The sequence below is a fragment of the Cricetulus griseus genome, chromosome 4, assembly GCF_003668045.3.
Source record: "Cricetulus griseus strain 17A/GY chromosome 4, alternate assembly CriGri-PICRH-1.0, whole genome shotgun sequence".
NCBI lineage: Eukaryota > Metazoa > Chordata > Mammalia > Rodentia > Cricetidae > Cricetulus > Cricetulus griseus.
In genome coordinates, this window is record NC_048597.1 from 131,787,975 (window position 1) to 131,813,888 (window position 25,914).

At 40.4% G+C, this 25,914-nt stretch overlaps 1 protein-coding gene across 1 annotated transcript; it reads right to left on the minus strand.

Moving 5' to 3' along the window:
• Positions 1 to 6,288: 6,288 nt before the first annotated feature.
• Positions 6,289 to 24,955, minus strand: Znf558 (zinc finger protein 558). The gene is made up of 7 exons (XM_027411412.2): positions 24,444 to 24,955; positions 19,898 to 20,012; positions 19,301 to 19,389; positions 18,554 to 18,680; positions 11,136 to 11,231; positions 10,439 to 10,512; positions 6,289 to 9,989 (listed from the first exon to the last, which is right to left on the minus strand). Exons 2-7 carry the CDS (start codon positions 19,929 to 19,931, stop codon positions 9,204 to 9,206), a joined length of 1,206 nt encoding a protein of 401 aa, XP_027267213.1. The 5' UTR covers positions 19,932 to 20,012; positions 24,444 to 24,955; the 3' UTR covers positions 6,289 to 9,203.
• Positions 24,956 to 25,914: the final 959 nt, after the last annotated feature.

Here is a 25,914-nt window from a genome sequence, read left to right on the forward strand (position 1 = left end):
GTTTTCCATTTTAAATACAAGTTCAGAGATTTTTTTTTGTGCCAGTAATTTGATGATTGAAAGATAGATATTCTAATAGATGTGGGATATCTATCAGTTATCCTTCTCGACTAGGTCTCTATGATTAGCAATACCCTCTATCTTCTATAGCTAATTTTAAAATAAATTCATTTTTTACTATATAAAGTTACAAAAAGTAATTTACATGTGAGAATATATTGCTGCTGGGCAAGTTAGCACACATCTTTGATTCCATCAGAGGCAAACAGTTTAGTTTTTGGAGTTGGTTGGTTGGTTGGTTGGTTGGTTTTCTCTATGTAGTTCTGGAATCACTCTGTTCCAAATGTCTTCAATCTGTGAGATCTGCCTGCCTCTGACACCTTAATGCTGGGATGAAAAGCATGTGCCACCACCTGTTGACCTGAAGACATTATCTTGATAATGGCTCCTATTGTTACCCTGATTCTTAAGCATTTCACTAGGTGAAATATCAGGGCCCATAAAGATTGCTCTACTCCATCTGTACTAAAGGTCAGAACATTCAAAACTGTCTTTATACCTATAAGACTAAGCTTGGCTGCTACAGGATGTTTGGCCTTGGTAATGGATGTCTTTGTCTAAATAACACCAGACTGGGGCTCAGGTGTGTTTCCTTTGACCCTGAAGACTGGTGGCAAGTGTGGCTACTAAATACCTAGAGGATATGGGAATGAAGTCTGTTTGCCTCTTATACATGATATTGTAGTCTTCTGCCATTGTCCCCACTTTTGGTTGGGTACTTAAGTATGTTGAAGAATAAACTTGGAGAATTCAGTATGGGTGGAATGGCTCTCCTGACACTTATCCTGTGTCTCTGATTTGTCTCATAACTCCTTTAGCTACCTCTTCTTTATACACACTTGCCCTCTCAGGTACGAACCATGGGCTATTTGAATGGCTTCAACTGTAGCCCTGCAAAGTCAGCTTCCTACAGTAAACATGTATTACTCATAAAGTACATGCCCATCATTTTGGCATTTCTATATTATTGTCTACACAGTTCATGCTGAATTTGTTCAGTGCACAAAAAATGTTTTAAATAAGTGTGAAATTTTGTATTGGTCTGAATTCATAGCTATCCTAGCTACATGTGTCTGCATATTGCCCTTGGATCATAGGTTGGGACAGCTGTCAGTGATTATACAGTTTCCATGATGCTCTGCCACACCCAGCCCAGAAACAGTGATATAAATATAGACTGAAACTTCTGAAAGTGGTCAAAAACAGAAAGAAATGTGTTCCTTCCTTTGACCCATTTAAAGTATATTTGTAATAGTAGTAACCTCTAACTCATAGATTAGGTTTGGAAGAAGCCAGAATTTTTTAATTACCCTGAAGATCTTTGAAATTGGTGTTAGCAATGGTGACTGCAGCTAACCTGATTTATGGTGGGTCAAATAGTGAATGTGAATGAAGCAATACCTATGTCCTGTACGACTTATAACTGGTTCTGTACATTAGATAGTTCCTTACCAGTTCCATGGGTTTAGAGTAGGGATTACTCCATCCTAGTGTATAGTGATTCTCTTAGGTATCTGTTGTGGCTTTGTAGTCCCTCCCTGTTCTCCTTGTAGTGTAGGCAAGTCTAGTCCTCTAAAAGTCAGCCAGAGGATAACTGTAGTTTTATCTAGTCCCTTCCAGTCTGACTCCTAGCATACAGGCTGTTAAGTGGTGTGGAAATTCACCCCATAAACCTATAAGAGCAAGAAATCCACGGAGTTCCTTCTCAATTATCTATTTTAACTCTCCAAATTAAACAAAATTCATCTGAAAAGTAATGTATCTCAGCCTTCTATGGACAAATGAAAAACAAACATACAAAACACTCCAGACATGAATGACTGCTATACTTGTTTATCACCATCACATGGCGAAAGAATATCCAAGTACATAGTGTTGGTGTTGGGAACAGGTAAAAAGCAATGCCATTTTGACTTCAGATCCCATTATACCAGTAGGGTGAAACAAAGATCAGGTTCTCAAACCTAAAGGCTTCTAGGAACCTTCCAATTACTGAACCACCTCCTCCTAAAACCAGAGAAATAATCTTTATGCATTTGTAGCTCTCTAGAAACATCATGGCTGTTCTAACAACCAAAAGAAAAATTAATCTGACTGGTTGGACTGAAAAGCTTGTTTGTTAATTGGCAATGATGGAACACTTTAGGAAAGCCCCAAATCTTTGAAGTCTGATTGGTGAAAATTTGTACCTGTAGCTTGGCAACAAATGCTTGTGATTTTTGTGCATAAATACTTGCTTCAAATGACATTCCGGTCATAGTTCAGCTCATCAATCTGTTCTGTGTCTGGATCACTCACCAGACCCCACCTCTCTTTTGTGCTGCCCTGTATTAAATCTTGCTTTGGCAAAACCTAGTGTTTCTACCTGGGTGGATTTGGAGCCCTGGATCACAATATTGAATCATGTGAGTGATAAATGCTTTCCTCTCTGTCGTCAAGTAAATGATTCTTTACAGGATAAATTGCCCATGCCAGCAATGCTTCTTTGCAGTTCCATGATGTTACTACTTGTGGTACATGTTTTAGTTATAGGAACACAGGGATTTAGGTTAGTTCTTGAATTTTTTGACTAATCTGAAGATCTTTGGATCTTTGAATAGTTTTTTTCCCACTGCCACTTTTATACAAAGATCAGAAGTGGAAACAATTCCTAGGATCAAGTGGGACTGTCTATACTTGGGCATCACCCAAGGCAGATATGGTCCTGGGAAAGAATATGAACTCCCCATTCACATGACAGATACAACTAGACAAGATTTGAAAAACAAAAGGATACCACTTCAGAGTTTCCCATCTGCCTAGTGGTATTGGGTTAGATCACAGTTCCTGGTACCTAACAGATGTGGCCAAACACTCAGCCACCTCTTATCCACATACTTGGATGGGACCTTTCAGTTTCCCCCTTACAGGGTTCTCAGAAAGATTTGTGGGAACATCTTCCTTTCTTTTTTCATTTCTCTCTCTCTCTCTCTCTCTCTCTCTCTCTCTCTCTCTGTCTCTCTCTCTCTCTCTTCCTTCTTCCCCCTCTGTCTCTCTCTATTCTTTTTTTAAAATCAAAGGTTATTAGGTTTTCTTCCCCCATGGAAAGTAATAAGCCACACAAGGCCTAGTATTTCCTGAACCTTCCCTTCCTATTAGTTAGCCAATTACATCAGATTATGAAGCTGAGGTCACACCAATGGGATAGGATGCAGTCAGCACGTTCATCCTGGCCCAGTGGGATGCTAGTTAGGTTGGAGTTTTGTGCACCTTTCCTACAGAAAGAATTCTCTCTAAGACCCTTTTGCTTTGCTGCTTTGTCTTTTGTGTGACACAGTTTATTTGTCTCTAACAGGAAAGAAATAGGAAGATACCCTGTTTACAGGTACAGCTGACCACACCTGTTTGGGCATGGTCACAGGTATGTAGCAGGGAGATAAGTGAAGTGGAGCCAGAAGGCTCTCTCTCACTCTCTCTTTCTAGACTGAGTTAGCTTGGGGAAGCATTTTGGTTCAGACCTATTCGGGGTGTCAACCTGGTCACTGGTTCCTTTTGTGAGTATATCCTCTAATAAATTACCAGTTATTAACCAAACTCCGATTCCATTTGTATTCATCAATAACTGTTGTCAGGAGTGGAAGTTTCACCTCCACACCCTGGCCTTTTCCACATCAGAGCCATCTGCGGGTTCCCGTGGTCTATATCCCTTGTCCCTTGTTGGCATTGCCGAGAGCTTTTCCACAGGTCTCCCAACCCGAGGTTTCCTAGAGGAAACAGGGACACCAAAAGCTGCACAGCCTCTGAAAGCTTGTTCTTTAATTTTCATTAATTTAAAAAAGTATTATTAGAGTGTGTGAAGTATGAGTATAGGTGTATGTGAGCCAGGGTGAACAGATGAAGGTCAGAGGACAATTCTGGGTAGTCAGTTCTGTTTTATGGTGGGTTCTGGGGCTCAAACAGGTCATCATCAGGCCTGCATAGCAAGTGCTCTTATCTACTAAGACATCATGCTATACCTGTCCTGTTCTTCATCCATTATTTCCTTATGCCTGATATTGAAAAATTCTTTAACTATTGATAGTCCAAGCACTCCCCAGTGACTCCTGAGTCTACCTAAGTGGGATTGACTGTTTCTTGTATTTCCTTGGATTACATAGCCACCAAATCAAGGTAGAACTAGTAGATACCTTAAATAAGTCTCTCCACCTTCCCACTTAAACTGATGATCTAACATAATCTCACATGCTAAGGTTCCAGGGGGCTTTCATGTAATGCTAAAGTCTTTCCTAATTCAAGCAGTTCAGATGCAGTTTTCTGTATGAGACAACCAAGACACTTATCTACACACCAATACAGATTTTAAAGGTTATCTTCTATCAGACTTGAAGGCTATCTTCTATTTCTACTTTACTGTTTCCTTACTGTTAAATTCTTCCCACGGATTCCAACTTCTCTGATCTTGGTGTGGTTTCTTCCAAACAGGTCTATTTAGTTGTCTTCTTTCCCTTGCACCCTGCCGTCTGTAACAGCAAGCCACACCTGTATTTCATCCACTCTCTTTTCAACAATCTCCTGCTATATAAGAGTACTGGTAATCAGAAGAACAGGATCCTATTTCTCCTTGTAATACTACCATGGTATGGACAACTTCATTATGCTCAGGCAGTGGAGCCTGTTGTCTTTCACCACTCACACAAAAGGGCAAACTGACATAAGCTGCTTACTATCTTGTCCCACAGTCCCACTTTTGGGAATTGTTTTTTGTTCTTGAGGCCATTGGCATTTTTAGTACTACAGCGTTACTATTGTAGCCAACTCCAGTAAGGTGTGCCACCTCACCCCATGCGGAGAAAGATTGTCCTAATTTGTTTTAACTGTCAACTTTACAAACTCAACACTATGAGACATGTGATCTTCAATTAAGGACTTGCCTAAATCAAACGGGCCCTTGGAAAATGTCTTAATTGGTGTAGGAGGGCCTAGGTTACATTAAGTGGGCAGATGGTCCTTAGTTATATAAGCTAGTTTAGCATGATCCTAGAATCAAGGCAGACAGAGAATCATTCCTCTATGGTTTCTGCCTAAATAAATGCTGTGATTTGGAAGTGTAAGATAAAATAAATTCTGTCCGCCCTTAAGAAACTTTTGATTTCTTAGCTTGGATACATGGGGGAGGGACTAGGCCCTGCTGCAAATGACTTGACACACTTTGACGATCCCTCATAGAAGGCCTCATCCTCCCTGGGAAGTGGATGAGGGATGGGATCGGGGTTTGGGATAATAGGAGGGAGAGGGACCTGGGATTGACATGTAAAGTAAGATTGTTTCTGATTTAAAAATAAAATTTATTTACAAAAATGAATAATAGCAAATAACTCCCCCCATAAAAAAACGAAGCTTATCATGGTCCGTGCTTTATCACAGCAACAGAAATAAAGCTCAGTCCCTCTGGACTTTTTCTAAAAGATACTCCACTTCCCTATGGCTCAGCCTTGGCAGCATGTTTTGTCATCCTTACCAGACAGCATGAACTACCACAAAGCAAAGAAAGCACACCATCTCCTACCATATGGGGAAGGTCCATGTCAGGACTGCCCAAGATGATACTCTATCCTCACAAGGATCAGCTTTGGGAGTACATTTAAATCCCATACAGAGTTCACGCAGCTAGCATCTTCCCAAAGAGATCTGTGGTTTTGTCTGTCCCTGTATGGCTGCCCTGCTTGTGGTGTGTGACTTTCTGTGGAAATGTAAACAAATGTCTAGAATCAGATCAAGAGAACTATTCCATCAAGCCTAGCTTGGTAAATAATGAATTACTCAAGGTTACTTAGAGGAGTATGCATGAGTTAGAGGCAGCTATAACACCAAAACCCCTATCCCAGCATGGAGGTAACAAACTAAGCTGCATCCTTTGGGCTTCCTTCCAAATTTATTGGCAGTCCCATAGATTACATACAATCTTTCTCTTGCTTTAGCAGGAATTTTTTTTACTATTCATAACCTGGGGGATGGCCCTTGAGCATTGTGAGTCCTGAAGTTTTAACAAGTTTTCCTGTTTCATTAGCTTCTTCTTCCAATGTCATTTAGGACATCCTTGTTTACTCTAGGAGAGAATATTTCAATTCAGCATATACCTATACAAAAATTCCCAGAATATACTCATTACATGGACTAGTATTAAGCTAATAGACTTTCTTATGTTCATGTCAGTTACTATACTATTAGCCAGTGAACTCAGGCAAGTGATTGAAGTGTGCCACATTTTTTTTTATTGGTAAACTGGGAAAAACAGAACACTTCAATGCTTGTTCAGAGAACTACATAGTTACAAATAAGGCATTCCTGCTTGTCTATGAGATGCACTACATAGCCTTTTACCAATTATTATCAAGGCATTATAGTACTTTGTTATGAAAAAAGCGGTCTCTGTATAAAAAGGAACACTTCTCACAAAAAGACACCCAATCTTGTATGAAGCTAGTTACAGAACTCAAAAATACATAGGAAAAAATGGCAAAATTGTAAGAATGTTAATCCATAGTCACAGTGGAAGACTACTATGACTCTACCACAAATTACTTTAAAAGAAAATAATTTGTACATACCATTAAAATAGAATGTATTAATGTGCACACACACTATGTCAATCTATAAGAATACATATTATGCTCGGGGCTGGAGAGATGGCTCAGAGGTTAAGAGCACTGACTGCTCTTCCAGAGGTCCTGAGTTCAATTCCCGCCAACCACATAGTGGGTCACAACCACCTTGAATGAGATCTAGTGCCCTCTGCTGGCATGCAGGCAGAAGACTGTATATATAATAAATAAAATCTTTAAAAAAAAGAATAAATATCACTCTCAAAGAACTATGGATTTTTTCGATGAATAGGTTTATCAGTTTGATACTGCTTTAAGCTGAAGTTAGCATCGCCTCAAAAACAACCAGCAAATCATCTTGGCTTTAACCAGTAAGGTGTTACTTTTAATCAAAGCATGAATTTAAAAAAAGGTATCTAGAACTAATGTACTCAGAAATTTTTTGAAGAAATTAATTCACTGTTACTGTTCCACTGTTTATGTCATCCTAATCAAAATAAAACAAAACAAAACAATTCTCACTCCTAATCTTGCCACTTGCCAGGAAAGTGTGAGAGGAACAGAAAATAAATGAGAAGTCAGGCTTTCCCCTCAGCCTCCAAATTTCATGGTGTAAGTCTTTAGGCTTCAAGAAATCCTGGCATACTTTTTTGTTTTAATGATTGATTTATTTTTATGTGCATTGGTGGTTTGTGTGCATGTATGTCTATATGAGGGTGTAGGATCTCCTGGAACTGGAGTTACAGACAGTTATGAGCTGCTATGTTGGTGATGGGAATTAAATTCGGGTCCTCTGAGCAGGTAAGAGCAGCCAATGATGCTCTTACCTGCTGAGCCATCTGTCCAGCCACCCTTGGCATATTATTTTAATACACATTCAGATGAAAAAATATTGGTTTTGTTGTTGCACCGATGTGTGTGGATGTCAGAGGAACACTCATGGGAGTCTGTTGTCTGCTTTCACTGTCTGGGTCCTGGGGATTGAACTCATGTGAGGCTTGGTGACAAATACCATCACTCACTGAGCCATCTTGTTGGCCCTAAGCAGGACAAAATGGACATTAGGTACTTTCAGGACAGAGAGAAGAAAAGGATCAATATTAAAAAGTCCTATACTCTGACAAAAATACCAGGTCAGCTAGTTCCAGCTTGCATCAAATTCACAATGCACCCTTTGAGTCTCCTGAGTGCTAGGATTACTGGTCTGTGCCACCACACCCAGCCCTTCAGAACATAAGCTATAAATACATTGGGTTGGAATTTAGGAAAAGTGAAGGGCTGTGGGTATTTCTTTTTGGGGGGTGGTGGTGAAGGGGTGGGATTAGACATATTGACATACATGTTTATAAAACAAGGATTGAAAATTAATAATTTGGTAACTGACCCTAGAGATACTATCTACTATTAGAGGTAACTCCACACTCATCCATTCCATGTCCAGTATAAATTTTATTACACAGTTACTCACTGGAAAGATGATGCTGAAGCATCCTGGCATGTATTTCTTCACTTTCCTAAGGTGTCCCTCAAATTTATGTGCTTAAGAGGAATCATTGCCAATTTTTTCCTACATCACAGGAATCCTGAGGGCTTACCAATGCCTGATACTCAAGGGGGCATATCAAAAAGCATTCTCATACCTCTGTAAGAAAGGAAAACAGTTAACGATTTCCCATTATCACAGCATTATCTGTGATGAGCAATGTGAACACTTTGTTGTACAGATTCCTGACTTTCTTTTGTTACTCAGTTGTGTGATTTCCAACAAGAAAGACTAAAAGGACTGATATCACTGAAGACCATTACCACATGACCACTACTCTACTCACCAGGTTTTTTCCAACACATCATCTTTGTGGCATATTACAATAAGTGAACTAAAAAACATTATCACACAGATGTCTCTGCAGAGAGATTTAACAATTTACTGAATGTCATTTCATACTGATTAAAAGGATGAAGATCTATTGAAGACTTCATTAATTTCATGGCAAGTTTCTCAGATGGTTCTCAGAGAGCTGTCTCCTGACCCTCAGATATTCTGTAGTTTTCTCCATGTTGTATCAAGCCTGGTCTATGGTTGATGTGTACACTAGAGAAGAAGTGAAACTATACCTTTTGAAGACAAGGTCATAAATGATACTTAATTCTTTAGATTGGCTTTTCTTGGAACACTTTGGGGAAGGGTTATTCTTTGCCTTATTATAAAGAAATATAATCATGTAGAGAGGCCTATATGGTAAGTCATTGAAGGTCTCCTGACAATAACAAACAGTAAATTCCCAGGCATGTGATGAGCCACCCTAGAAGTGACTTCTTCGATAACAACTTTACAAGATGCAGCTCTGCTTGCTGTAAGATCATGAGAAGACCTGAGGAAGAACTACACAGCTAAGGTGCCCTCATATCCTGACCTATAAAATGTGAGGTATTTGTTTAAAGCCACAAAGTTTGGGATGAGTATTTATTATACCACAATAGATAATTTGTATACCTGATGTAAATACTCTCAAGTTCTCTTAGGATCGACAAAGCTTTCTCTCAGTAATTTCTCACCACCATTCATATCCACCTGTTATGTACTCTTTTGTGCACAGAGAGGTAGGAGTTACTGGTGAAAGATTTCCCACAATCCTTACATCCATAGGGTTTTTGCCCAGTATGAGTCATTAAGTGCTTCTTCACAGCTGAGAGATTATTAAAAGCTTTTCCACAGTAACTGCATTCATACGGTTTTTCTCCAGTATGTATTCTCTTGTGCACAGTTAGAGAGAAGCTACTGCTGAAGCACTTCCCACACTCATTGCACTCATAGGGCTTCTCTCCAGTGTGAGTTCTTAAGTGTTGGGTTAGATAGGAGCTCTTCCTGAATGTTTTCCCACAATCCTGGCATTCAAAGGGTTTTTCTCCAGTATGAATGCTATTATGTCCAGTGAGAGAAGACCTGGTACTGAAGGCCTTTCCACACTGAGTACATTCATGGTGATTCTCACCCCCCATGTGAATTCTCTTGTGGCTTTTGAGGTTACAACTGGTACGGAAGACATGAAAACACTGGTTACATTCATAGGGCTTTTCCCCAGTGTGAATTCTTACGTGAAGTCTAAGGGATGAGGGGTCACTAAATGCTTTCCCACAGTGATTGCACTCAAATGGTTTCTCCCCATTATGGATTCTTCTGTGAACAGTAAGATAAGATTTACTGCGGAAAGATTTTCCACACTGACTACAGTCATAGGGCTTTTCTCCAGTATGAATTCGCTTGTGCTGAGTAAGGTTCGATTTCGTGCTGAAGACTTTAAAACATTGATTGCATTCATTGACTTTCATTCCTTGTTGATCTCTTTCCTGTTAATTATAACATAAATTGTAAGTATAATTTATAATGTTAATAATATATCATAATGAAAATAAGAGTCCCTTACCCAGAGAATCTATGACATAAAACAATTTGGTTCTTTTCACTACTTATATATGACTTCTGCTTACTTAGAGCTTCTTCAAATGCACAGCCATTTGGCTACAAATCCTTATATCCAAAACCATTTTCTGATAAATTTAGGGCCACTTATGTTTCAAACTCCTAACACCTGTTTCAAACTTAATGAAATGGGAACTTGTGGGAACTCTCAGTGAAGAAATATGTTTGAAGTTGGCTTAATTTTTTTCTAGCAAAATATCACACCTCCACAGTATCTCCTCAGACATTGCACTTCCTCAAGTTTAAATGATACTGTTCATATTGACTCTCTGGGTTTTCTACCTCTTCTAACATGGAAAAAAACAGGAATCATTACCTCCACTTTTACTGTTTTTCCACTACTAAGCTTTTCAGAAGTTAGCCATTTGGTTTTAAGTACAGTCTGCAAATCTGAAACAAATTAAAAAGAAATATAAATCAACAGATGAAAAAGAAAAATGGTGAGGTGCATACAGAATTCAAAGAAGACTCTGAGAAATCAGAATACTTGGTAAAGACTGGAAAGAAGGGGAAGTGGGTTCTGAAGTTTTAGTTGTTAAAGAAAATAGACATATACTGAGATTCATAAGAAATAGACAAAATAAATTATCAGGAATGGGAATTGTTACCCAAAATTTACATTAAAAAATTTTAATTGTGTTTATGTATGCTTGTATATACTGATGTGTGTGGTAAACAGAGGGGTTGGATCCCCAGGAGGTGGAATTACAGGCAGGTGTGAGTGTTCCTATGTGGTTGCTGGGTCTCTGTAAGAACAGTATGGGTTCCAAACCTTGGAGCCATCTCTCCAGCCTGTGTGACTTAAAATTTAAAACACAAACAACTGTTTCTTTGTTTTTATTTCACAGGCCAACGTGTGAGATGACAAAGGCAGAGTTGAGAGAAAACTAAAAATAGTGGTAGCTCATACCCAACATTCACATATACCTTTGTCAGAGGAAAAGAATACTTTTCACTCTTGCTCCCCAGGCCATAATGACTTCTCAGAAGAGCCCTGATAAACTTGTGCTCACCTGTAGAAATGCCTGTATGACTTCCTGTGTCCTCTGTTATAGCCTTTTCTTCCTGCTCCAACTGGGATATCAGACTTGGTTTGTCAAGGCAATACCCTATTTATGGAGAAAATACATGTAATGTTAGTGAAATTATTTCATGGGCTATGTAAATCTGTAGATGGAAGTTTCTGTCCCACCTGGTTCCACAATCCCTTAGTCCCAAATAAACACACAAAGGCTTATATTAATTATAACCTGTTGGGCTGATGGCTCAGGCTTCTTATTGGCTAGGTCTCTCTGAATTATTAACCCATTTCCATTAAACAATGTATTACAACAAGGCTATGGCTTACCTATAATGCTCCATCATGTTACTCCAAGTTCCTTCTCCCAGCCTTCTCCTATTCTGGTAGCCCCACCTATTCTTCCTGCCTGGCTACATCCTGCCTGCCCATGGACCAAAACAGCTTTATTCATCAACCAATAAGATAAACATATATTCACAGCATACATAAGGACATCCCCCATCACAAATCCATAAACCTGAAGCCAAACTTTAAACAATGAAAAAATGTGACTTTAGTATCTCTACCTCAATTTGCAATAAATGCATTATTAATAACCCCAGATACATGCCTAAGTTCAGATGTTCATTTAAAAGGCCATATTTAAGTTTGAATTATGGAGAACATAAAGTCAGGGGGAGAGCTAGAAAATAATTTCTCAAGGAAGACATTAGACAGAAAGTTCTACATCTGTTTTCAACATTGTGCTTTGAAATATCTATTCACATTTAAGGAGATAAAAGTGCATAAGACAGAAAATTGACAATGAAAATGGTGAGACGGTGAACTCAAAACTCCCTGGTCCCCAAACCAAAAGAGTAAGTAAACTTAACAGAAATGAATTGCCTTTCTGGAACTACAAACTTCAAAAAAAATTGAATCTTTTAGTAGAATATTTAGATATGGAAATAAAATTCAAATAACACACTTCCAACTAAAATTTGTGTAAGAGGGCTTCAAGGCCATTTTTAAATGACTCACATCCATGTTTTCTCTGTTCTGGTTATATACCTGAAGAAGGCAGCAAGTATTGTTTGTCCTACAGGGGATAGAACAGAGCTTTGTCTGTTTTCTTGTATCCTCCAGGGATTTCCTGAAAGACTGGTTTAAATGGTTTTATTTGTTTAACTCCAAATTAAGAGACACATGTGATAAATACATTTAAAGGCCAGTGTATAAGAAAAGAACAGTAGACCCAAACAAGCACTAAGGAAGTAAAGCCCAGGAGGAAAAGTAGACTAAAAGATGTTTGCTTAGAAGGGTATTGCCAAGGTAATGTTCTACAGAACAAGATTGTTACAGACACCACCAAGGCAGTAGCATACCCTCGGGAAAGACCTTACTAGGCTCACATTCTTGGATGATCTTTGGCTTTGCATGAAGCAGAAGGTCAAGGCTGTATTAGAAACCATCTCCCTAAGTTTTAGTATTATATGCCTGTACCCCATGCTGAAAGTTAAACTGAGTACTGTTAAGAATCTCTCAAGTAGTTCTGTTTTTGAAGGATGAAGGAATCAGAAAGGACAGCTAAGGCTTGGCACCCTGTGGCAAGTTTGGAGTCCCTGATAGAGGCTTGGAGAGGCCACTGGTGAAGGTGAAACCTCTGTTGCAGTGGAAGGCCCAAGATAAAAGGGGTCACAGAGAGAAGTTGAAAGCCCAGGATGCTATTAGTTGAAGTTACAGCTCAGTTGCAATGGAGACCAGAGCATGATGTGCTAGATGGCAGTATAATAGCATGACTAAAGATATCAGAAACTGTGGAGTACAGCTGGCCTAATCCTAGGAGATTAGCTCTGTGTGCTGTACAGGGTAGAGCTCCAGTCCCTTTGGAGAAGCCCAGAGGATGGTGAGTGATCAGAGGATATCCAGCATTTTATACTGTTGAACTTTGGTTTTGCTTTGTTTTGATTATAACTATACCCTGGTTTTGCCCACATGAAGTTAAGAAAGTGTGTAAGTTTTTACTTTACAGGAGGTCACAGTTGAGAGACACTCAACTTTCAAAGTGACTTTGGAGTTTTCGAGAGACTATGGATATTTTAGAGATATTTTGAATATTTCTAGAGAAACTATGAACTTAGAGATTTTGGATATTTTAAAGAAACTGGACTTAGAAAGTGTTTGAACTTTTAAAGACTGTGGGACTTAAAGTTGGAAGTTTTTATATCATGATATTAATATTAAAACGAGATCTTGGGGATGAACAAGAAAGTAACGCTAGAGTTGTGATGTGCTTGTGTGTCAAGTTGGCAAGGAGTCACTTATACTTGTGAGTTCGATGTCAGCAGGACACCAGCTAGAGTCACTTTGGAAGGAGGAATCTCAATTGAGAAAATGCCCTTACCAGATTGGCCTGTGGCACATATTCTTGATTGATGATTGATATGGGAGGGCCTAGTTCACTGAGGGTGGGGCCACCCCTGGGCTGGTGTTCAGGGTCCTATAAGGCTGAGTAAACCATGAGGACCTTAGTAAACAGCATTCCTCCATAGCTTCTGTTCCTGTTCCTGCCTCCAGGTTTCTGCCCTGAGTTCCTGCCCTGGCTTCCCTTAGTGTTGGGCTTATAACCTATAAGGTGAAACAACTCTTTCCTCCTGAACTTGCTTTTTGTCACAGTTTTATCAGAGCAATAAAAACCCCAACTAAGACAAAGGACAACAATTAAAAAAATAAAAAGATACATAACAGAAGAATTAATAGGAAACTGTAATTTGAAAAGTTCTCTGGTATCCACAATACCTAGTAAACTATAACAAAAATAACAACCCAATGGACAAAGGACTTGAATGGACATTATTTTTTCAGCTAAATAGTTAACAAGTACAAGAAAAGATGCTCAATATCATTATTCATTAGGAAAATGCAAATCAAAACAGTGGGTACCTTTTCACACCTATTAGAATGTCTACGATCAAAAGAAAATGTTGTAGATGCATTAGTGTGACTACATAATGTGGCATATGGCATGGAAGACTTGGGAGTTCATAACAAAACAAAACAAAACAACCCCAGAAGTATCACAAGAAATAAAAGGAAATGATTAAACCAATGTATATTCATAATAGTATTATTCAAAATAACCAAAAAATAAAAATATACCCAAATGTTTATGAACCAATTGATAAGCAAAATTTAGCATGTCCATAATAGTAGTTATTCATTGCAATGAATGAAATCCTAGTACATGTTATACCATGGCTAAACCTTTAAAATACAGTATTTGAAAGCAGATTAATGGTAACCAGGGGCAGTAGATGAGGTTTGAGAGTCAACTTAGCAAATCCTGTATGTTTTCTCTCATAAATGGTTCCTAGCCTCAAGTTTTTTTGTTTTGTATCTTTAAACCAAAGTACACATGAAAGCTAGGAAACCATAAATGTGCAATTGGGGGTGGGTGCCTTCAGGGCAGGGTGGAGGGGAAAATAGTAAAATACAAGTAAAAGTAAAATAGAAAATGCAATACAGGGACAGAAAAGTTCAAGATTGGAGTTGGGGAGGGAATGGGGAAATGAGGTGTTAGTAGGAGGCTTAACTAAATGAAGGATAAACAAAAAAGCCCTTTAGAGTGGGGAGGTGGTGGTGCATGCCTTTAATCCCAGCACTCAGGAGGCAGAGGCAGGTGAATATCTGAGTTCAAGGCCAGCCTAGTATGCCAGAGTGAGTTCCAGTATGGTCAGGGCTATATAGAGAAACCCTGTCTCAAAACAAAACAAAACAAAACAAAACAAAACAAAAGGCAAAAAACCCGTAGACACCCCTCCCCCCACAAAGCTACATAGAAACCTACAATCTTCCAACCCTAGGAGGAAGAATTAAAAAAAAAAAAAAACTACTATTAGGAGGAATAATTGAACACAGATGACATGAAAGGCCATGGGGGATACATTTGGGGTTAAAAGTTTAATAAGTGGAGATACAGTGACTGGGGAGAAGAGATGGTGGGTGGGTGGGGGGTGGATTAGTTAAAACTAGGGTCTATGAAGAAGCCTTGTCGTGGTTTGAATGAGAGTGACCCCAAAGACTCATATACTTGAATGTTTAATTCTCAGCTGGTGGATTGTTTAGCAAGGATTGAGAGGTGTGGCCTTGTTGAAGGAGCTCTTTCACTAGGGGTGAGCCAGGCCCCATCTCTCACCCTCTGCCTCCATTTTGCAGATGATGTAAGCTCTCAGATACTACTCCAGGGCCATGACTGCCTGCCTGCCTGTCTACCTGCCACTGTGCTATCCAGCATGATGGCTATGGACCAACCCTCTGAAACTGTAAGCAAATTTCCAATTAAATGTTTTCTTTTATAAGTGGCCTTGGCCACAGTGCCTCTTCATAGTGATAGAACAGTAACTAAGACAAGCCTTTTGGAAATCCACTGGTTTGCAAGCTGATACATAAAAAAAGTAGAGTTTGACAGCTGAGTATACCAGGAAGTTGCCAAAATGCAAGCTTCCAGAGATGTAGGTGCCCTCTGTGCCCCAGGGTTACTGCTTCCTAGAAAATCTGATTCATCTTCAGGATTTGCTTTATGCAGCTTTGCTCCCCCCATCCAAGGTAAAACAGTGCAGCCCTTGGATACTCTTTGCAGCCTCTACTTTGCCAAAGAAGGATGTTACAAATACCATCTGCTGTCACAGACATTTCATGCTCTATTTTAAAACACAGAGTGAGGATGTCTGACATTCTGCAGTTGTGACCTTCAGCCATAATGCCTTTGATATTTTAACATCAACTTTCTTAGTGTGGGAAGGGAAGGGACACAGTTAAGGGGGTGAGGGGATGGAGGGTGGGGTTAAAATATCTTGATGTTTCAAAAGGTTAAGTAAAAAAAATTTAAAAGCTTGATTTTAATTAAATCCTAAACTTCATGTTGTTTTAAAGAGCATAAACAGAAAAAAATAGAGTTTGAATAAAAGTATCTTGCATAGGTGGAAATCTTCGTGCCAGACATGGAATACCTTGCTGTAAGTTATTGGTCAGGAGGCCTCAGAAGCTATTGCCACTGTTTAGTTGCCCACCATTGTTGGGAGCCATACAGCTTGGCATGAACCTTTAGGCCAAACTTGGCAAGCCACACAGTTACAGAATTGTCTTTTGATTATAAATGGCTTCTAGAACCATGAGCACCCAGAAGGAACAACATGACTCAGACGTCAATACTTTGTTCCAATCACAGGTCCACTTACCTAGGCAACCGTCCCTTGCCCTACCACTTACCTAGGTAACCCTCCCTCTCCCCGCCACCCATGAACTTTTTACCCTGCCAATATCCTCCTTCTATAGTTTTCTGACATCCTGCTTAAACTAACACCTGGCTCTTGGCCTCTTCTCCCCCTCCTCTTTACCCCATTCTACTGACTATATAAGCTACCCCGGGAAAAATAAAATTTACCACTTGATCAGAATCCTGTCTTGTGGTCATTGTCTCTGCCTCTTTTGTCCCCATTCCCCTCCGTGGATGTCTTGCCCTAGGTTGCTGTCCTATGGGTCAGGACAACACACCATAACCAGACAATAAGACCTTATTGCTGAAGACACCACTCACTTTGGTGAGTGATCAGGAACCTCTTTCTTTAATGACTAGGTTGTATAGTGCCAGAATGTGCTATGTAGGCTGCAGATAGTGAAGAGACATCAATGTTCTTACCCAGTGCTAGATCCTGTATGCCATAATACCAACTAGCTGATAAAAACGTGCCCACTTGTGCAACAGTGAGTGGTATGATGATTGTGGGATTAACCAATTACTTTCTGACTGGCTAGAAGGCCTGCTTCACAGGAGAGATTTCATGCCTGGTACCGTAAACCTGGTCAAAAAGCCATGACTTGAGAACTCATAGATCCTAGGGAGGAATACTCTTGTCTTCTGCTAAATGATTATGTTGTCAAATAGCACTCTAAATATTTATGCTCATGTCCATAGATCTGTTCTTCTCTAAACTTTGTTTCTTTCTGCCTTGGACAGTAGTTAATGCAGAGAATCAAACTGGTTGAAGTGGTGAGGGATGGGTCATCTATATCCACTTCCCACCATCCAAGGCTCATTGAATTTAAGTGGATAAGGGGCCAGAAATAATGTAGGAGCTGGCAGATTTGAGGAGGCAATGATGAAATGCTGATTTCTGGACACATCATGGCCATTGCAGGCCCCAACTCATAACAGATGTGGTTACCTATACAAGATCAAGCCAGTCAAAATTACAGCATAACCACAGGAGTGTCCAAGGCCCTACCCCTACTGAATGAGTTACTGGCAATTAGCTTTCTCATGCTGTACTGGATGGCCACATACCATGTGGATACAAGAGACACTAATTAGACTCAGGGGGCTATTAACAACAAAAACAAAAATTAAAAAGATGATAAAGTTGAAAAGAAGTTAAATAGGGGAATTTAGAGAAGGTCGAGGGAGGTAATGATGGACAGTATCAACATACATTAAACACATATTTGAGGCATTCAAAGAACACACACACACACACACACACACACACACACACACACACACACACACACAGCTGTCATAGTCTTTTTTCTAATGCTATAACAAAATATCGTGGCTAAGTACTTAATAAAGAAAAGAGGCATATTTTGGATCAAGATTTTTGTGTCCAGAAAGGAGAAACAGCATGGCACTTGCATTTGAAGAAGGCCCCTGGCTTTGTCCCAATATGGCAGAGGAGGGCTAGACAGATGGTGGAGTGGTTTAGAGTGGTTATGAGTGCATACTGCTCTTACAGAGGATCCAGGTTCAAGGTACTGCACTTACACCTAGCAGCTGACACCTGCCTATAATTTCAGCTCCAGAAAGATGTGACACCTCTGTCTTCCATGGGCACTGACATCCATACACATAAGCCACACATGTACATATATTTAAAAACAGTAAAATAAATGGGTTTGTTTTTTTTTAAAAGGGTTGCCCCAGCAGAGAAGTAGAAAGGGAATCAATTGTATGAAGAGCTTAAGCATTGGGTTGCCTCCCTCTACAACAAGCCATTCTTAAAACAGAATTAGCGGTCCCAAAAGACCTGTCTGACTCCCAAGAAACAGCACACATCCATTCTGAGGAAGGTCTCTTGCTCTTGACACCTTCTAACATACCCCACCATTAGAGGCTTCCACTACTTTAACACTGACTTTCACAGAGGACTAAATTTCTAGTACATAAGCCTTTGGAGGTTAAACCAAACCACAGCAGAAGTAATGAAATGTTCTGAAATAACATTGCTGAACAACATGATAAACGTATTAAAAACTACTCAATTACATATTTTAAAATGGTTCAAACACTGCTTTGTTCTATACCAATAAAGAAACTGGACTGTAAATTTTGCTTGAGTCATTACATAACTGCAGCATAGGCTGATGGTGGCTTACCGAGTGAGGCCAGGTTCTTCCAGTTTTCCAGCATTACCTTCCTGTACAGAGTTCTTTGTAAAGGATCCAGCAAAGCCCACTCCTCTTCTGTGAACTCCACAGTCACATCTTCGAATGACACAAACTCCTAAATGATTCACACATCACAGTTTAGTTAAGGACCCCAGCAAAGACAAGAAAAAGAGAGCCCACGATGGCAGACCCACAGATGAGAAGCCAGAGCACAAGATGTGTAGACAGGTTGAATTCTATCTGCCTTTGCTTCTGGGCTTGGTGTCCTGGCTCTTCTCATTTCTACTACCCTACCTCCCAGTTACTGCCTTCTAGTCGGATTTGAGCTCCTGAAATCTCATTTCCTGGAGCTGAGCACAAGCTTGGCACAATCCACAAAGTTGGAAAACAATTGTTACATGAATGAATAATTCCCCCATGCTGTGATAAACCGTAGGAAAGAAAGAGAAAGAGTCAAATTGTAGGGAGACACTGTAACCACACCTCCTAAGGGCTAGCTACAGGTGTGCCCTACAGTTGACCTCACCACAAACTCTGAGGAAGAATATGGAGTCCTTAGAGTCTCTGGAAGTAACTGCGAGAATGCTGTGAATATTGATACAAGAGACATCTTCTGAGATGTCTCCCAGCCCTTGTCAGATGCTTGGTGATCCTGGTTGGAGTGTGTAAGTAAGTCTTTATAGCAACAAGTTTTATGCAAGGGATAACTTGGGAAAAAAAGAATATCTGACTCACCTGTGTCGAGTTTGTTAAAAACTCATTGGCCAGCTCTTCTTTTCCTGTGTGTCCTTTCTCAGGAGACAGTGGGTACAGAGAAGACTGAACTGGGGAAGAAGAAATAAATCATGAGAATCTAGGGCATCCTAGGAATTGCCTGAGGTTGACTTATCCAAGTGAGACTGACAATATAATAAAATACTACCGCACCTACAGCACACATGTTCATGTGCACAGACATAGCATGTTCTTCTACCCCTGCACATTAACTCAGTCACAGTTTTCATAAGCATGACTTAACCTTATGTCAACTTAGCTAGGATATAGGGCACCTGGGTCTGACCACCTATGAGGAGCATTTATTTCAGGAACAATTAAGGATAAAATTCAAAAGAGACCACACAGTCATCATGAAGATGACAGATCCAACACCCAGCAAAGTACATCCTGTCCCAAGAGCTGTCTATCACATCCAAGGATCACTGGGCTTCACTCTTGACTTTCCTGCTAGTCCTGAGCCTCCTCAATGGCTACCTAGCCTTTACCTCTTTTTGAACTGTAGGCTTAGGGACCTCTAAATATTACTCTAAGGTCTGCTAGGACCCAATGACTTACCATGGATCAGAGGAATGACAATTGCTGCCATCATGACTCCAGCACCAGAGCTCCTGAACACAAGGAGTAGACCAGCCAGATACACTTCTGACTCCCACAGACACCAAGGGCAGTCCTGTGGAATCAAAAGAGGACAGGAAGTCTCTACAGCCACTCTCCTTCCCAGGGATGTTGAGGATGACCCTTTTTAACTTGTCCACCTATGCCTTCTTCAAAATGCATCTGTCTCCCACACTAGGCCTGCTTGGCGGGTTGTTTGCAGGGGGTTAGGCAGAGGGGGAGGTCTGTTTCCCCTTGTCTTTCACATCACCATCAAAAAGAATTCTTTTCCACTTAAAGCAACCAAGCAATTATGAAGTCATCACCAGCTGGATGTCTACTAATTCAGTCCACTTCTGGAACAATCTGCTTGAATATCCTATCAGCCTTGTATATTCACAGGCTGCAGGATCAATTCCCCGAGTGTCCTTAAGATGACAGTTTTCAGCCATTAGTGGATTTCCCTATGCTCTTGACACAGTGGCTGAAAACGGGGGCTCCCATGATCCCTTTCTTGGGTTTGATTAATTTGCTTGAAGGGTTCACACAACTTGGGGAACACTTAACTTTGTTGGTGGAGTGTGGCCATTTCTGTCTTAGCTTGTTAAAACTCACAAAGTTCTAGGAGGTTTATTAAGATGAGAAATTCTAAAGCAAGGCTCCTTAAAACACAGGAAGTAAACAACTCAGGAGAACCTGGACATCCATAAAAGTGATCAGATTCACAAGGCCCTGTCTCCTCAAAGTTATATAAACATTTAAGACTGCCAAGGAGACAGAAGCCAGCCTAGCTAGCTGAAGAGGATCAGACCAGCTAAGCTGGCTGAATGAGACATTTTCTGACATATGGAGCTACATGCAAGCAATGCATTGAATTCCAGGGTTCCAGTATTGGTGAGCAACCACCGATGTTGGGGTAGTTTTTGGTGATGCACCTACTGTTTCTTGATGGTCCCATTCATCTTTTTCCTCAAGTTCTAGTTCTTGCCACGAATGCCAGGTAGCATCCTCTTGGTGAAATAAGTTATCTCTAAGTATGTTTTGTTTCTAGTGAATGTCCAGTCTGCTTCCCTCTATCAGCTGATATTTCTCATGTTGTCTCCTTTCCTCCTGTACCACTTGCTCCTCACATGGTAGTACCTACTGTCTACCACTTCCATCTCTGAAACAATATTCCTGAACCAATGACGTTGATTGTAACAGAGGCACAGACTACTGTTATCTGACACTACTTCCCATCTGTTTCATGAGCAAAACCACAAAAGGCTGCAGCCTTTGCTGAGGATACAAAGAAAGGCTTTCTCTCACACAGCTGAGCATGGCTTTTATGAAATCCAGCTGTCAACATTAGGCCAAGGATCATAAACTTTCAGCATTTATCCTTTTAATCCCATTTCTATGAATTAGCTCAAGCATATTCAAATACCAAAAGACTTGGGTAAGATCACTGACTGTACTTATAATAGCAAATGAGATAATCACAAATGGGTCTGGAGAGATAGCTTAGCAGATAATGGCACTTGCTGTCGAGGCTATTCTTAATCCTAGGGACCCACATGGTGGAAGATGAGAACTAACAAGCTATCCTCTTAGCACACATTACGACACATAATACCCATGCAAAAAAATAGATAAATATAGTAAACACAGCTCACGTGATAGATGGAGAGACCCAACTTTTGCAAGTTGTCCTCTTACCTCTCCATTGGTACACATAAAAATTAAGAGGGTAATAAAAATTAAAAAGAAATAAATGCAAATAATCATCAAATGGGAAACATGAAATAAAACCACAGATGACCTACATAATAATATAAAGTAAGAAAAAAATATAAAATTTCCAACCTGAAAACATCTGTAGGTATTGATAGAAATTATCTCCAATTTAAGTGGAAAAAAAAACTCAAGATACCAAGAAAGTAGCATGCACATACATACATACATACATACATACATACATACATACATACACACTTATTTATTTACTTTAGGGGAAGGGGAGGTTTCCTTTCTCTGAAACAAGCACCATAAAAGCAGCTTCTTGAGGATTAGTTGATCCCAAGGAAAGTAGTGCAGGGCATATGGAGCTGGGAGAGAGCATAAACTCTTAAGGAGTTTGGACAATGTGACAAAGTGGATTTACAGGGATTCTTTGGATCCTGGGGCTCTTTGAGAGACAGATTTGTAACTCCTCTTTCTCCCTATGTGCCTCAGTTCTACTTTACAGCACCTATACACCCATGTATCCATAGTTTGCAGAAAGAATTCTGATGCTGTAAGTAAGGTGAAAACAGTGAGTTAGGAGACCATCCTGGATGATAAAAATTGGATTGTATGAGGTGGAAGAAAAGAGGAGTCAGAATCTCAGAGTCAATGATATAAAAACGTAGGAGTGAGAAAGGGTAAGGGAGGTGGGAAGGGGGTTATGAAGAGCAAGAGACAGAGGGGACAGAAAAAGAGAGGAAGTGACAGAGATAGAGACAGGACAAAAGGCAGACAAATACAGAGGTGGAGAAAGTTGAGGATGCCTCCTTGTTGGTTTTAAATTGGAGGAAGAGCCGAGCGGTGGTGGCACACACTTTTAATCCCAGCACTCAGGAGGCAGAGGAAGGAGGATCTCTGTGAGTTTGAGGCCAGCCTGGCCTACAAAGCTACACAGAGAAACCCTGTCTTGAAAAACAAACAAAGAAATTAAAAAAAAAGTGAAAGAAGATTGTCAGGTATAGTGGTGCATGCCTTTAAGCATTCAGGAGGCAGAGGCAAGAGGATCTATGAGTTGGAGGCCATGCAGGGCTCTATAGAATGAGACCCTATTGGGGAGGTGCGCACAAAGGGGAGATGGAGGAAAGAACCACAAGTCAAGGAATTTGGAAAGTTTGTAACATGGAAACGGCTTCTTAAAAAGCTGGAAGGAAAGCTGCTTGAGGCACTTAGAAATACATAGCTCTAGAACAGCAGGAGAATGAAGTGTCTGTGTCATCTGAAGCCACTGTTTATAGTCATTTGAGATACCAGGCACTATTATAAGCTTGCAACCCAATTACTATTCCTTTCCAAATGGCTCTGTTGTCTCCTTAGACCCAGTCCTCAGTATTCTCATTTTTAGTGTCTTTTCTGTTAGAATGTACATTCCATGGAAATAGGACAAAGTCATTTTTGGGTCTCATGCATGAGACCCAAGGCCCAGTTCATGAAAGTGACCAACTGTCCTAGATTGTCTAAGACTATTCTGAATCCTCAATGTCCCTTGTCCTAAAAAAAAACTTCATCCATGAATAAAATAAAGGTCTTGATCATCCTAACTTGTATAATAATGAATATCAATTACATAATAACCAAGTATTCCCTTAATATGATTACAGGAACACTAAAATAAAAATTGGCAGGAGTAGGATTTGGCTCAGCGGTAGAGCACTTAACTAACTTGTCCAAGAAAAGTGTTAGATCCCTACACTGGATAAAAGAAATGAAACATAGAGCCAAAAACTATCTTCCATATATAAAAGATCATATTGCTGTTTCAGAAATGTTAAATTCCTATTAGGAGGCAAGCTAGGAAGGGTGCCTTGTATCTTGCTCTTTAATCTGAAAGTTGTTCTTTGACAGTCTTCCAAATGTTTTCAATTTTATCAACATTTAGTAGCTAGTCTATTCGATTTCATATTTCTGTTACTCATATAATGAAACACAAAACTTCTTTTTCATACATACCCCTTTATTCTGAAACTTCATGAGGATGTACAGGTTTTTAGAAGTCATATGCAATGAGCTTGAAGAATGCTACTCTGAGTAGTTCTAGCATTTAATGGTAAAATTTGTAAGTGCTAAAAATACACATAAATATCTCGTTTGTACATAATATAAAATCCTAAATATTTTGAAGCTGAAGTACACAAGAAAATTCTGCATTTATGTGCTCATTCATATTGATGGCTATTTATGCCTATTTTGTGAAATTTGCATTTAACTATATTTACTTATGAGACACCTTAGTGTCCATTCTTTGAATAACATTTATCAAACATTAATACAGCTTCTTGAGATAACACCCATTCTTAAGCGGTTGAATCCTTAGAGTTACAACCTGTTACAAGCAAAAGAAAAGCCCTATAGAAGTTCCATACTGCAGGGTCCGCTGGATCTCTATTGCTTTACTTCATACTCACCTGATTACATAAAATTCATAGATTAATGAGGACAGGTGTTCACCGAGGGTTTTCAACACCACATTGAGGTTTCAACACAAATCTGAGTTTGAATGATGTCTTTTGGTATTTGTGTGTGTGTGTGTGTGTGTGTGTGTGTGTGTGTGTGTGTGTGTATCTGAAAAGAAAAAGGCATAAAAATAATTGACGCTCAGACCTTTTACAAAAAACACTAAAGTTATGACAGGAAAACAGCAAAACAAAACAAACAAACAAACACCTCTAATCATCCTCCCTCCACATGCATTTATAGATTTAACATGTAATAATACCCCAGCCTGTGGCTGGGGAAATGTAATTACCTGATCTCTATGCAGGCACAAGCTCAAAAGGACAGGCAGAAGATGAAATGATATGTCTGCTTAATTGCGCAACTTATTTGACCTGAGAGCGATCTTCCGGTGACTACAGGGACCTTCAGCACGCCTCGTCGCTTAGAGGGCCTAAAAGGGACAGGGCTGAACTTCACAGAGCTGAAGAATTTCCACTCTCAGCACTAATTTGCCCGCTTGTTGCTTGCATGGCAGGATTCAGAACAGCGTCCCGGGCCGCCACCCGCTGGAGAACAGTAGCGCTGTCCGCCCCGCCTCACTCTGTAAGAACAAAAAGCATCTCCATAGCTGTGAGGAGGGAGAGCCCGGCCTTGATCTCAGTGCTACAGAAAGAGCCTGAGGCCTGCGGGAGGAAGCAAGGGTCCGTGGACTCCGGGCGGAGCACGCTCGCAGCCAGCGCTCCTTCTCAACAGGAGCGAAACCTGTGCACGCTCCTCCACCCCTCCCAGCGGCTGCCGCCCGCTCGCCCGGGGCAACACCCACACCAGCAACGCGAGCCCGGCTCCGCCTGCAGTTCCGCTCTGCGCTTCCACTTCCGGCCCTATGCGGGCCGCTTCTCAGTTCATTTCCGCCCTAAAGTTCGTAAGGGTCTCAGAGCGGGGTTAGTGGATAGATTTGGCCTCCGTGGGCCCCTCTAGATTGTAAAGTGATCTTCCCAGTTTGGTTATTGACTGTGTACACGGTTGGACTTTGGGATAGGTCAGCCAAGGAGACCAGCGGCGGCCCCGGCGGCGAGGGACCGTTGGAGGAAGGAGCCATGACAGAATGAGGGCATGGGAGAGCCAAGCTCGATCGGGCGAGTTAGATAATAGCGGGAAATAATTTGAGGTGGTGGCTGCAGTGGGGAGTAGTTCCTGGGGCAGGGATGGACACAGGTACAAAGCCTGGAGTGAGCTGAGTTGACTGTGGGTGGGGATTAGTTTTATGGGTGGCCAATGGTTGCGCAGGGTGTGAGATAGGCTTGCTACTGCCCCAAGGAATTTGAGAGGCTAGTGGCAGGGAAGGGAATATAGATGGCCACTAGCCTCTCAAATTGGTAACAGATCACTCAACAGTAACTTTTCTTCAGTCTGTTCTCCATGATTGTACAGCCTACTAGAAGTGCATTGCATATCTTGCTTCTTGAAAGACCAACATTATTTATTTTAATTTTTTAACAAATTTACATACATCTATATAATGTATTATGGAAAATAATTAGAGGTATAAGCAGAAAACCTTCAGCATGAACACTGGGTAGGGATGACAAAAATGATTCACCTCATGGCCCTAATTGCTGGGGATTTCTGGTAGGAAGGAGAAGGGTTATTATATTTAGATAGTTGTAGTTTTCGTGTTTCGAAGAACATCCTTATTGATTCCCATGGTGGCTACACTATTTTACATTCTCAAAAACAGTGTGTAAGATTTTCTTTATTCTTTATCCTTAACGACATGTATT